The sequence below is a fragment of the Artemia sp. Qi Xiang Cuo genome, chromosome 9, assembly GCF_049724085.1.
Source record: "Artemia sp. Qi Xiang Cuo chromosome 9, ASM4972408v1, whole genome shotgun sequence".
Taxonomy (NCBI): Eukaryota; Metazoa; Arthropoda; class Branchiopoda; order Anostraca; family Artemiidae; genus Artemia; species Artemia sp. Qi Xiang Cuo.
The window spans coordinates 31,536,142-31,549,909 of record NC_142802.1 but is presented as its reverse complement, the minus strand read 5'-3'; the positions used below and the strand labels follow the sequence as shown (position 1 = coordinate 31,549,909).

The 13,768-nt window shown below is 33.2% G+C and overlaps 1 protein-coding gene across 1 annotated transcript in view; it reads left to right on the top strand.

Moving 5' to 3' along the window:
* Positions 1–13,768, top strand: part of sel (canopy family protein seele) — a 130,206-nt gene that overhangs the window by 72,764 nt on the left and 43,674 nt on the right. Inside the window, exon 4 of the mRNA XM_089094469.1 lies at positions 7,533–7,648. Coding sequence (XP_088950595.1) covers positions 7,533–7,648 — 116 coding nt within the window. The remainder of the gene's footprint in view (positions 1–7,532; positions 7,649–13,768) is intronic.

The window sequence follows — 13,768 nt, the reverse complement described above, 5'->3', positions numbered from 1 at the left end:
CTGATCGTGATAAATCCATAAGACATGGTAAAAACTATTCTATATCATGGGACCATCGTTTCTGGATGTTTAAGATGGAACTCTAAGTACTATTTTTATGTAAACATGTGTTGTTGTTTTTTTCTCAAAAAATCTGTTAATACGTTTAAGCAATAAATAACATTAAGCTTAACCCGTCTTTATTCCTGAGAATAGGTTTATTCATTTCACTAAATTATGAAGAAATTTTAAGTAAATAATAATCGCTTTCTTGAATTCGCTTCCTGGACACAATATAGATATTTAATTCAAGAAATCATGATAAAATCGCAAGTAAGTAATAAACTCTTTATTGTTTTCACCTATTGGATACACAATACGGAAATTTCATTCAAGAAATTATGAAGAATTCGTAAATAGGCAACAAACTCTTTCTTGAAGTCACCTCTTGTATGCACAATGCAGAAATTTCATTCAAGAAATTATGAAAAAATTGTAAGTAAGTAACATTGTGTCTGTATGTGTGTGTGAGTGTGCAAGGCAGAGCAATTTCCTCACAATAGCCCCCCTCCGCCCCACCACAACCCTCCGCTCCACCACAGCGGCCTCCCGCGGCGTTCGCGCGAACGCCGCGGAAGGCCGCTGTGGTGGAGCGGAGGGGTTGTGGTGGGGCGGAGGGGGGGGCATTAAATACTGGAATTTGTGAGGAAATTGCTCTGCCTTGCACACTCACACACACAAACACACAGACACATTGTTACTTACTTACAATTTCTTCATAATTTAATGAAATGAATAGAACTATTGTAAAGAATAAAGACGAGTTAAGCTTAAAGATATTTATTGCTTAAACGTATTAACAGATTTTTTTAGAAAAAAACAACAACACATGTTTACATAAAAATAGTACTTAGAGTTCACTCTTAAACATCCAGAAACGATGGTCCCATGATATAAAATAGTTTTACCATGTCTTATGGATTTATCACAATCAGGTATGTCCTTAGGTATCCACTGCGTGAAGAACCTAACCTCGTCTTCAGGACGGTGATAACCCCCTTCAAATTTAGGACACTTAAACTCTTCTAGATTGTAAAGTTGAATCCTAGGGTCACACTTTTGAATTAAAACTTTATCTGTAGGTACATTGCCCTTTACGTAGAGTGCTTCAACCCCGAAAAAGCTGCAAATTTCACTGACTTCCTCCTGAACATTTCTCAGTCGCTGACCAGTTTTATTAAGTGGTGTAATCACTCTACCATAGAATTCCAGTCTGTTTATATGATGTAATATAGTACTCCACAAGCTTTTGTCATACTCAAACATGCTATAGTTCACTATTCAATGATATCAGTCAATTTCTTCGAGTTCCATAGACAATAATAAAAAAGCACATTCAAATACAACACCACAAGATGATTTTTTCAAACCGATAAATTCGGTGTCATACAGTCTTATCATCTTGTAAGCTATTAATGTAGTTGTTAAGTAGAGAAATACTTCATCACACTTTCATACCTTCGCTCAAGGTTGATTGGAGTTATGGCTAGGGGGATGAGTCCTAAAACCATCTGAATTCATTGTGGGGAGGAGTCATAAAACCCTTATAATTCACCAGGGCAGTATCCAGGATTTTTTTTTCAGGGGGGGGGTTTACTAATTTTTGACGTTTTTTTTTTGGGGGGGGGTTACTAATTTTTTAATCAGTTTTCGACTAATTTTACTGATTTTTACCTAGGTTTTACTAATTTTCGAATTATTTTCGAGTCGGTCAAAAATTTCGGGGGGGGGGGGGTTCAAACCGGGTAACCCCCCCCCGGGATACGGCCTTTTAATTCACTACGGGGAGGAGTCATAGAACTCTCGGTATCTATTGCATGCAAATGAAGTCTGGAAATTACATTTTTTTTTATTTCTGTATTGTGTATCCAAAAGGTGAATTCAAGAAAGAGTTTGCTACTTACTTACTTACAATTTTTTCATAATGAGAAATCCGACAACGGATGATGATAGAGAATTTATTCATTCTAATAGATAGATTTTTTCAATGTTATCCGAGGTATCCGACATATGATATCGATAAAGAATGTTAATAAAGAATTTGTTCAATTTGATATTTAAATTATGTCAGTGTTATAAAACTTATCTGTCAAAAGAAATTGATAAAGAATTATTTCGTTAAAAAATAGTTTGTTTTCATGAAAAAAAAATATTGAATTAGAACCATCAGTTCTCATCAATGGGAGTATGGGTATGCACAAGAATATATTTTAAAATTTAAATAAAGACTGTCATTCTATTTTTCTGATATGATTTATAGATTAAAAAAAAGTTGAATAATTTTGAAGTCCAAAAAAAAAATTATTAAAAAAATAGTTTGTTTTCATGAAGAAAAAATATTGAATTAGAACCATCAGTCCTTATCAATAGGAGTATGAGTATGCACAAGAATATATTGTAAAATTTAAATCAAAAGTGTCATTATATTTTTCTGATATGATTTAGAGATGTAAAAAAAAAGTTTAATAATTTCAAAGTCAAAAAAAATATTTAATTAAAAAAAAATAGTTTGCTTTCATGAAACAAACATTGAATTAGAACCATCAGTCCTCATCAATAGGAGTATGGGTATGCACAAGAATGTATTTTAAAATTTAAATAAAAATTGTTATTCTATTTTTCTGATATGATTTAGAGATTTAAAAAAAAATTTGAATAATTTCTAAGTACAAAAAAAAATTTAGTTAAAAAAAAAATAGTTTGCTTTCATGAAAAAAATATTGAATTAGAACCATCTGTCCTCATCAATAGGAGTATGGGTATGCACAAGAATATATTTTAAAATTTAAATCAAAAGTGCCATTCTATTTTTCTGATATGATTTAGAGATGTAAAAAAAAGTTGAATAATTTCGAAGTCCAAAAAAAAACAAAAAAAAAACAGACGAATGGAAATTATCCCGTATATGAAGTGAGCTACCCCCTCCGAAATACCTTGTTCTTTATGTTAGACTTTGACTTTTCATCCCAATTAAATTAAAAAATAAGCATTTTCAGCTAGAAATAAGGAGCATCGTTGAAAACTAAGACGAATGGAAATTATCCCGTATATGAAGTGAGCTACCCCCCCCCCCCGAAATACCTTGTTCTTTATGTTAGACTTTGACATTTCATCCCAATTAAATTAAAAAATAAGCATTTTCAACCAGAAATACTGAGCATCGTTAAAAACTAAGACGAATTGAAATTATCCCTTATATGAAGTGAGCTACCCCGTCCGAAATACCTTGTTCTTTATGTTAGGCTTTGACTTTTCATCCCAATTAAATTAAAAAAATAAGCATTTTCAACTAGAAATAAGGAGCATCGTTAAAAACTAAGACGAATGGAAAATATCCTGTATATGAAGTGAGCTACCCCCTCCGAAATACCTTGTTCTTTATGTTAGACTTTGACTTTTCATCCCAATTAAATTAAAAAATAAGCATTTTCAACTAGAAATAAGGAGTATCGTTAATAACTAAGACGAATGAAATTATCCCGTATATGAAGTGAGCTGCCCCCTCCGAAATACCTTGTTCTTTATGTTAGACTTTGACTTTTCATCCCAATTAAATTAAAAATAAGTATTTTCAACTAGAAGTAAGGAGCATCGTTAAAAACTAAGACGAATGGAAATTATCCCGTATGTGAAGTGAGCTGCCCCCTCCGAAATACCTTGTTCTTTATGTTAGACTTTGAATTTTCATACCAATTAAATTAAAAAATAAGAATTTTCAACTAGAAATAAGGAGCATCTTTAAAAACTAAGACGAATGGAAATTATCCCGTATATGAAGTGAGCTACCCCCTCCGAAATACCTTGTTCTTTATGTTAGACTTTGACTTTTCATCCCAATTAAATTAAAAAATAAGCATTTTCAACTAGAAATAAGGAGCATCGTTAAAAACTAAGACGAATGGAAATTATCCAGTATATGAAGTTAGCTACCCTCTCTGAAATACCTTGTTCTTTATGTTAAACTTTGACTTTTCCTCCCAATTAAATTAAAAAATAAGCATTTTCAACTGGAAATAAGGAGCATCGTTAAAAACTAACACGAATGGAAATTATCCCGAATATGATGTGAGCTGCACCCCCCCCCCCCCGAAATACCATGCTCCTTATACTAGACTTTGACTTTTCATCACAATTAAATTAAAAATAATCATTTTCAACTACAAATGCGGATCATTGTAAAAAATTAAGAAGAATGCAAATTATATCGTATATAAAGTGAGCTACCCCCCACCAAACTACCTAGCACCTTATTCTAGAGTTTTAATTTTCATCCCAATTAAATTAAAAGATAAGCATTTTCAACTGGAAATAAGGAGCATCGTTAAAAACTTAGACGAATGGAAATTATCCCGTAAATGAAGTGAGCTGCCCTCTCCCAAATACCTTGTTCTTTATGTTAGACTTTGACTTTTCATCCCAATTAAATTAAAAAATAAGCATTTTCAACTAGAAATAAGGAGCATCGTTAAAAACTAAGACGAATGGAAATTATCCCGTATTTGAAGTGAGCCACCCCCTTCGAAATACCTTGTTCTTTATGTTAGACTTTGACTTCTCATCCCAATCAAATTAAAAAATTATCATTTTCAACTAGAAATAATGAGCATCGTTAAAAACTAAGACGAATGGAAATTATCCCGTATATGAAGTTAGCTGCCCCCCCCCCCGAAATACCTTGTTCTTTATGTTAGACTTTGACTTCTCATCCCAATTAAATTAAAAAATAAGCATTTTCAACTAGAAATAAGGAGCATCGTTAAAAACTAAGACGAATGCAAATTATCCCGTATATGAAGTGAGCTACCCCCTCCGAAATACCTTGTTCCTTATGTTAGACTTTGACTTTTCATCCCAATTAAATTAAAAAATAAGCATTTTCAACCAGAAATAAGGAGTATCGTTAAAAACTAAGACGAATGAAAATTATCCCGTATATGAAGTGAACTACCCCCTCCGAAAGACCTTTTTCTTTATTTGAGACTTCGAATTTTCATCCCAATTAAATTAAAAAATATGTACTTTCAACAATAACTATGGAGCATCGTAAAAAACTAAGACGAAAGTAAATTATCACGTATGTGAGGTTAGCTACCCCCTCAGAAAAACCTTGTTCTTTATGTTAAACTTTGACTTTTCATCCAAATTAAATTAAAAAATAAGCATTTTCAACCAGAAAAAAGGAGCATCGTTAAAAGCTAAGACGAATGGAAATTAGCCCGTATATGAAGTATGCTACCCCCTCCGAAATACCTTGTTCTTTATGCTAGACTTTGACTTTTCATTCCAATTAAATTAAAAAATAAGCATTTTCAACTAGAAATAAGGAGCATCATTAAAATCTAAGACGAATGGAAATTATCCTGTATATGAAGTGAGCTGTCCCCCCCCCCCGAAGTACCTTGTTCTTTATGCTAGACTTTGACTTTTCATCCCAATTAAATTAAAAAATAAGCATTTTCAACTAGAAATTAGGAGCATCGTTAAAAACTAAGACGAATGTAAATTATCCTGTATATGAAGTGAGCTGCTCCCCTCCGAAATACCTTGTTTTTTATGTTAGACTTTGACTTTTCATCCCAATTAAATTAAAATATGCATTTTCAACTAGAAATAAGGAGCATCGTTAAAAACTAAGACGAATGCAAATTATCCCGTATATGAAGTGAGCTACCCCCTCCGAAATACCTTGTTCTTTATGTTAGACTTTGACTTTTCATCCCAATTAAATTAAAAAATAATCATTTTAAACTAGAAATAAGGAGCATCGTTAAAAAATAAGACGAATGGAAATTATCCCGTATATGAAGTGAGCTGCTCCCCTCCTAAATACCTTGTTCTTTATGTTAGACTTTGAATTTTCATCCCAATTAAATTAAAAATAATCATTTTCAACTAGAAATAAGGAGCAACGTTAAAAACTAAGACGAATGGAAATTATCCCGTATGTGAAGTGAGCTACCCCCTCCGAAATACCTTGCTCTTTATGTTAGACTTTGACTTTTCATCTCAATTAAATTAAAAAATAGGCATTTTCAACTAGAAATAAGGAGCATCGTTAAAAACTAAGACGAATGCAAATTATCCCGTATATGAAGTGAGCTACCCCCTCTGAAATACCTTGCTCTTTATGTTAGACTTTGACTTTTCATCCCAATTAAATTTAAAAATAAACATTTTCAACTAGAAATAAGGGGCATCGTTAAAAACTAAGACGAATGTAAATTATCCCGGATATGAAGTGAGCTGCCCCATCCCAAATATCATGCTCTTTGTTAGACTGTGACTTTTCATCCAAATTAAATTAAAAAATAAGCATTTTCAACTAGAAATAAGGAGCACGGAAATAGTTTTATTTTTTGATCCAAAAATGGACTTAAGTTTCACATTTGAACCAGAGAATTGTATTTTCCATAATTTTCTTACAAAAAACTAGAGTTTACGGTCAAAAACTTATTAACTCAGATTTTACCGAAATAGTTTATTTTTCGATCCAAAAATGGACTTAAGTTTCACATTTGAAAGCTACAATCGTAATGAATGATACTTGTTTTCAGAAAAAATGTCAATTGCCAAAAAAAAGGAGGGGGGGGGGGGTCAAAAATTTGGAGGGAGGGGGCGCCCGTGGAGTTTAGGGATTGGGAACCTATGGAGGGTTGAAGTCCCTGGTGGTTAGGGTCGTTGGTGCTTATGATCCATGATGGTTCATACTCATGTATACCTCACTACTTGATCTGTAAGGATTTCTATGGATTGTTCCGAATTTCCTTACGAAATTTATTTTCTTTTCATATTCATTTCTCTTTTCATAAACTTTTTAGTATAATACGATTTTAGACCATATTTTAAATTGACAACACTGTTAAAACATCACTTTTATATCAGACAGAACACATCGAGGATGCACAGCTCTTCATTATCTAAATTACTTTCTTGTCATCGACATATCTTTTAGCATAAAGTTTTAAGTATACTATAATGTTAAACTCTATTTTAAATTGACAACACTGTTCAAACGTCACTTGTGTATTATACAGAACACATCGAAGAAGTAAAGCGTAGTACTCACTCTCTTTGAAAAGGTGTAGAGCTTCCATAGAATCCAAACTATCATATCTACGGAATCGCCGTTAAACATTCTTCATGATATTAAACCAATAAAGAAGAAAAGAGTAGTGCCTATGACAGTTGTAGAATTCAATAGATGCATTCTACTGATTCTGTAAGCTCAGCAAGAGTCAACCAAGTTTTAAATGGATACCCGGAGAAATCTGGGGAAGGTAAACAGGAAGGGTGTGCGAAAGCACAGGATGGTTGGCCCCCAACCCCCAATTGCACTGCCTGTCTGAAGAGCCAAGAAACAGAGATAGCACCACCGGTAGGAATCGTAGAGCCCAGTACTGTATTCTTTACCTTTATTAGTAAAAAGGTCCATTGACGAGAGAAAGTTGAGAGCCTTCTCTCTTATTTGCTTCATACTATTTTATTTTTTTTAGTGTGCCAAAGCATAGTTAGTGAAATAGATGATGAGGTATCCAAAGTGGATCCTAAGAAATTAATACAAGTTCGAAGCTACCGTTTAGATGCCGAAGGAAACCCAGCACCTACTTCTGTAAGTGCAATGACATCATTTTATTTTTCCAATTATCCAAAAATATAAAATGTCCCAAATGTCACATTTCTGCGCTTTGAACCCATCTTAATTTATTTTGTTGCTACCTGAGGGTTAGAGATGTTCTAGTAGGAAGTTACAGTGCTTGCTACAGTCTTGGAGCTGTATGTCGCCCACTTTTGCTGAAACACAGTTTGGAAGTTTGCAGTGTTTGTTTTACACGGTATTTCTGATGAAAAACAAACTGCATGGAATAAAAGGATTTTTTATTTATATTTTGCCTTGAGAATTGCAGTTTAAATAGGCGAGGCCAAATGTATGTTAAAAGAGCAATTCTGCATACAGAAAAACAGGTGATATTTTTAGGTCCTGAATAAACTTCACTATTACTATTGTTATATCGTGGGCCTACGGAGGGGAGGGTAGAGGGGGACAGCTTCCCCTCCCCCCTAGAACTTCAAATTTAAACTAGATATGGCTGAAAAATCAGATGGTGGAAAAAATGTAGATGGCTAAAAAAGCAGTTGATAAAAGGTAGATGGTTGAAAAAGCTGAAATGACGGAATAAAAGTCAAACAAGAAGCAATTATCCATAATATCTTGGAAATTTTTAGCTCTAATCCTAGAAGATTGATAAATGCTGAAGCTTAATGATGATTTAGGATTTTTGGTGGTTACTTATTAATAAAGATTTAATACGTATGATAGAACTTCCTGGCAATATAAGGTTTTGTGAACTGCCAATATAAATTCAGCTCCCCCCGGCCTTCATCACAGAATTGGCTGCCCCCTCCCCCTAGACAAGAAGCTACGTACGCCCATGGTTATAGTATTGTCCTTTCCGATTTATTTAATTAGCATTGTCACCACTGTTATTTTATTAAATAAAAAAAAACAAGTTTTTTTTTAACTGAAAGTAAGGAACGACGTTAAAACTTAAAACGAACAGAAATTATTCCGTATATGAAAGGGGCTGTCCCCTCCTCAACGCCTCGCTCTTTACGCTAAAGTTTTTTATTGTTAAAAAAAATAAGAGTTGTGAGAAAGTCAAACTTTAGCGGAAAGAGCGAGGCGTTGAGGAGGGGACAGCCCCTTTCATATACGGAATAATTTCTGTTCGTTTTAAGTTTTAACGTCGTTCCTTAATTTAATTTAAAAAAACTTGTTTTTTTTATTTAATTTTTGTACGTTTTTGAATTAAAGCAGGTTTTGATTTTGGCTCAACGTACATGAATAATTAAAACAAAATTTTCATATTAATCTTACTTTTATTTGGTTAAATGGCTTTCTCGAAAGTTGTTTAATTTTATTTACGATCGTTTTTATTAGTAATAAATATACGTAACTTACGAATTAACTTACGTAACAAATTTCTATATTCATATATTTTATACGTATATTAGGGGTTCGCCCCCTAGTCAATACCTTGCTCTTTAAGCGAAAGTTCGAATTTTGTTCCAATTCCTTAAAAATGACCCCTTAATCACAAAGGCCGTTAATTAGAATAAATAGCTCTTATGAAAGTACTAAAAAAAATTTGACTTAAAGAGCGAGGTATTGACTAGCGGGTGAACCCAATCAAATAGCTAATATTTTCTGTTCGTTTTAAGTTTTGATGTTGCTCCTTACTTTCAGTTGAAAAACTTGTTTTTTTTTTTATATTTAATTTCTGATTTTTTTTTTTAAATAATTCTGGGAAATCCGGCGCCCCCTTCATAGCAATGTCCCTTCCCCCATGAAAACTTCCTTCATGGAAAGATCCTCCCATATAACCCCCATATAACCCCCTCCCATATAAAATGTTTATCTCAAAATTTTGATCGGGTGACTTTGGGGAAAAAATGAGCGTGGGAGGGGGCCTAGTTGCCCTCCATTTTTTCTGGTCACTTAAAAAGGGCACTAGAACTTTTAATTTCTGTTCCAATGAGCCCTCCCACGATATTCTAGGACCACTGGGGCAATACGATCACCCCTGGGAAAAAAAAACAAAAAAAGAGTAAAAAACAAATAACCACGCATCCGTGATCTTTCTTCTGGCAAAAAATGCGAAATTCCACGTGTTTGTAGATAGGTGCTTGAAACCTCTACATTAGGGTTCTCTGATACGCTGAATATGATGGTGTGATTTTCATTAAGGTTCTATAACTCTTAGGGGGTCTTTCCCCCTTTTTTCTAAAACCATCCAAATTTTCTCAGGCACGTAACTTTTGATGGGCAAAACTAAACTTGATGAAATTTATATATTTGAAATCAGCATAAAAATCTGATTCTTTTGATGTATCTATTGGTATCAAAATGCCGTTTTTTAGAGTTTCGGTTACTATTGAGCCGGGTCGCTCCTTACTTACAGTTCGTTACCACGAACTGTTTGATAAAGTAAAAGCTGATATACAATCTTTTTGATTATCTGAAATGGTTGAAAGCACTATCGGGTCCATTGTTTAATATACAAATAAAGTAAAAGATTCTTGGAAATATTTTTGAACACAGATATTTGACGGGTCTGACACTTGAAAGAGAGGAAAATTTCTAGTCATGATCAAGTTAGACTGATACCGAAGCTTGCGCTTATGCAGAATAAAGAGGAGTTTGTTCTCAAAAAGAAAAAACAATTTTGGATTTTTGTTTTTCAGCCCATTTCCAAATTTGATCTCGGGTTAAAAAAGGCATTTGCCAAATGCCTTCAATTGAAGATTGGATCGGTGTTGCTTGATCCACCACTTTAAGGTATACTGTCAACTTTGACAAAAATGGTTATTTAGAAAAATATCATAAACAAATAATTAGATCACACCTTCTTTTTACGTCATTTATTATAACGACAGCTGCAATTTGGTATATTTTACTTAGATAACTGGTCCGATATTGTATCAAGTTTAGGCTTATCTAGGAAAAAATCATCCTTTCTTTTTCAAGTAGAACTGCAGCTGGAATTTGACACCAATGAATCTTTTAAGTCTTAAGTAAAGAATAGTATAATCATTACAGTATCGCATAATTTGACTATATTTTCTGAATTATCGATATAATTTGAGAAACTAGTCTGTACTCCTTATTCAAAACATAAAAAAGGTACTTAGAAATTTTTAGGAAGTTTTGACCAACTTTCAATATATCCTTAGGCACCTCGTTATTCAAGTGGTAAATTCAAGGGGCGTTTTATATTCATTTTGTCACCTCCTTTCTTTTATTATAAGGAACTCTCGCTATCGCTTTAATCGATTTTGCTTTCTATTTCTATTCGATTGCTATTGCTTTCAAGGAATAAGTACATCAAACTAAAACAGAGAAATAGAATAGACATTTTCTCGAGACTAAGAATCGCTACTGTTGACAATTGGTCTAGTGCGAGAACTGAATGTTGCTCAAGAATCTGTAGGTCTGCGAATATTATACGGAGGAATATTTTTCTGCTATTTTTGGAAGAAAGAGGCAAGATTTAAAAAGTCTAGAGGATTTAAAAAGAGGTAATATTATTATCTGGAATTTTCAATTTATTGCCTCAATCAAATTTTATTCCATGAAACGATAAATATAACCTCCAAGGTAAATCTAACATCTGTCTTCTAAATTTTTTAACCGTGTACCTCTCCTCGCGCTTTGTAGTTAAAATATTCGCGCTTTACCATATGTTCACACAACCATGATTTTAAACCTTCATTTAAGTAGATAGCCTACTGACTTTAGGAATTTGAATTTTTTGTGGTCTCAGAGTGCTGAAAATATCTTGATGTGAGTTCAAAAATGCTTTTAGTAAGATATTACACTTTTATGCTTGAAGTAAAAGTGAACGATAATCGCCACATAAAAATTTTGGGTGCATGAACGATGGGTTAAGCGAAAAAAAGATGCAAAAAATGACATTTTCAATCGTTGGTTATCTCCCCCATCAATTGTATAGGTACATACCTTTTGTTCGTCCCAAGTCTACATCTGCCAAGTGCACGCCAGAACAAATTGTGGGTCGGTACTACTGACCCACCCAGAGTGTTTTCTCTCAATCTTACTGATACTGACTACTGACTCAGTAGTCAGTATCAGTAAGATTGAGAGAAAACACCTAATGAGAGAAAGCCTTTAATGAGTAAACAAAAGAAAATGGAAATGTATAATAGCAGAGAGTTGGATCGAAGAGAGAGAACATGAAGAGAAAGCGGCAATTGGAGTCTTAGCTGCCTATTAGAGCTGCAAAGAGTAGGTTCTGTCGATTAAGTAGATAATTGAAGAGCGGTTTTAATTTTTCTTGCAAAAACAAATACTTTTTCATTAAGTAGAATCTAGTTGGCTTTTTCATAGATAATTATAATTAAACTAATCTATCTTCAATTTTCACTTGAACTGCAAGTTCATTTTTTTTTTTTTTTTTTTTTTTTTTTTTTACCTAACAGTGATCATATTTGGCTAGACTTGTTATTTCTTTTTTATCATCTCAGTGTCTGTCTCTTCATTTTTTCTAATTTTTGGTTTTTTATATGATCTAATTACTGGAGCAAAACTTGTTGGTAATTTGATCCTATTCAGGCTTTCTTTAGCTGGTGATAAAGCTTAATTTTTGCAGCAAAGAAATAGAAGATGCGAAAACTCCTCCTTAAAAATAGAAAGTCGTTAATGAAAGCTGATAGCCTTGGTGTAAGAAAGGATAGGTTGATTGAAAATTATTAAAGGGTGTGACTTCTTAATATGAAAGTCCTCTTATATAAAACAGCAAGTATGAGATGTCAAAGACATTTCGGAACAACGCCTTAGGCTGTATATTGGCATAATACAAAACTATGCTTACAAAAATAACAATATATGTTGGAGAATTTTTGAACAGAAGAAAGAAAAGAAAAAGCGACAAAATCAAATGTATTTCCCTATAAGGAAATATGAAAAGAATAATGTATAAGGAAAACTAAATAAGAAAATATTACTTTGTAAGACTGCTCTTTAGTGATGCTATCTTTTTTTGTGATAAAAAAAATCATGTTATTATACATAATTGGCATCATTAGTTTTTAGTCTGTATTTTCACCCAGCCAGGACTACGATATTACCTTAGAATTTTTCTTAGTCAATGGTCTAAACTTGCCTAAAATTGGGAAAATTTTTAACATCTGTCTTATGTTGGAATATTAAATCACAGCAACAGCACTACAAAAAATAACAAACTAGAAACTTTGCACAGAGGACATAAATCGCATGTCTAAAAAGCTAAGTTTAGTGCAATTATAGCTTGAAATTGCAAAGCTGTATAGAAAACTATGGCAGTTTGTTTTGAACTGGGACAAATAAAAAAGGAGATGTTTTGAAATTTTTCTGGCATCATCAATCACTACAGCAGGTTGAACAAAAGCATCTGTTCCACGGACCCCAAAGTCGTAGAGACTCTGACAGATGTATTTTGCTTCCTTTTTGTGTCTAGCTTCGACACTTTATTAGGCAAAGCAATAGATGAACAAGTCATACGCCTTAATCCGACCTAAGCTTCGTTTAATTTTGTGGAAAAGGACTTAAGGTCTAACGAATTATAATTTTCTCCTGACAAATTGAAATACATATATAAATGCCACATAATTACCTAGTGTTCTGGAAATAGTTCCCAGCATATACGCAGAAACTTTCATAATTTGTTTCCATGTAAATGATTTTGTCTCGTTTGATCCCATTTTAAATAAGCAATTGCAGGCTGGACGTCGTATGTTTACTGGAGCTATATTTTCCAGCCATATCACATCGGGTGCCTCAAACCCTGTTTATTATGTATCCGAGACCCTATTTGGCTTTTCACGAAGTTTCTAAGCCTCTCTCTCTCCTCTGTGCTTCCGTGTATACAGTAGGTTCTAATGGGCAAGTCACTGGGAACAATTATATCTGAAAAACAGAAGACGCTAGATAAGATAAGATATTTATTTCAAAAAATGACTATCACAAGCCCCGAAAGGCCGAATTTGCATTTTAGGGTCATATAATAAAAAAAAGAAATAGAAATAACACAACAACTAAAAAACTGAATAAATAATGTAAAAAACAACAATATCAGAAAGGCAAAGCCATTAATTAGTCTAAAAAACAAAAAGGTTCGAACGTAAGAAAGTTGAAAAGTCAAAAACTAAAACAAAACAAAAAAAAATTGATATA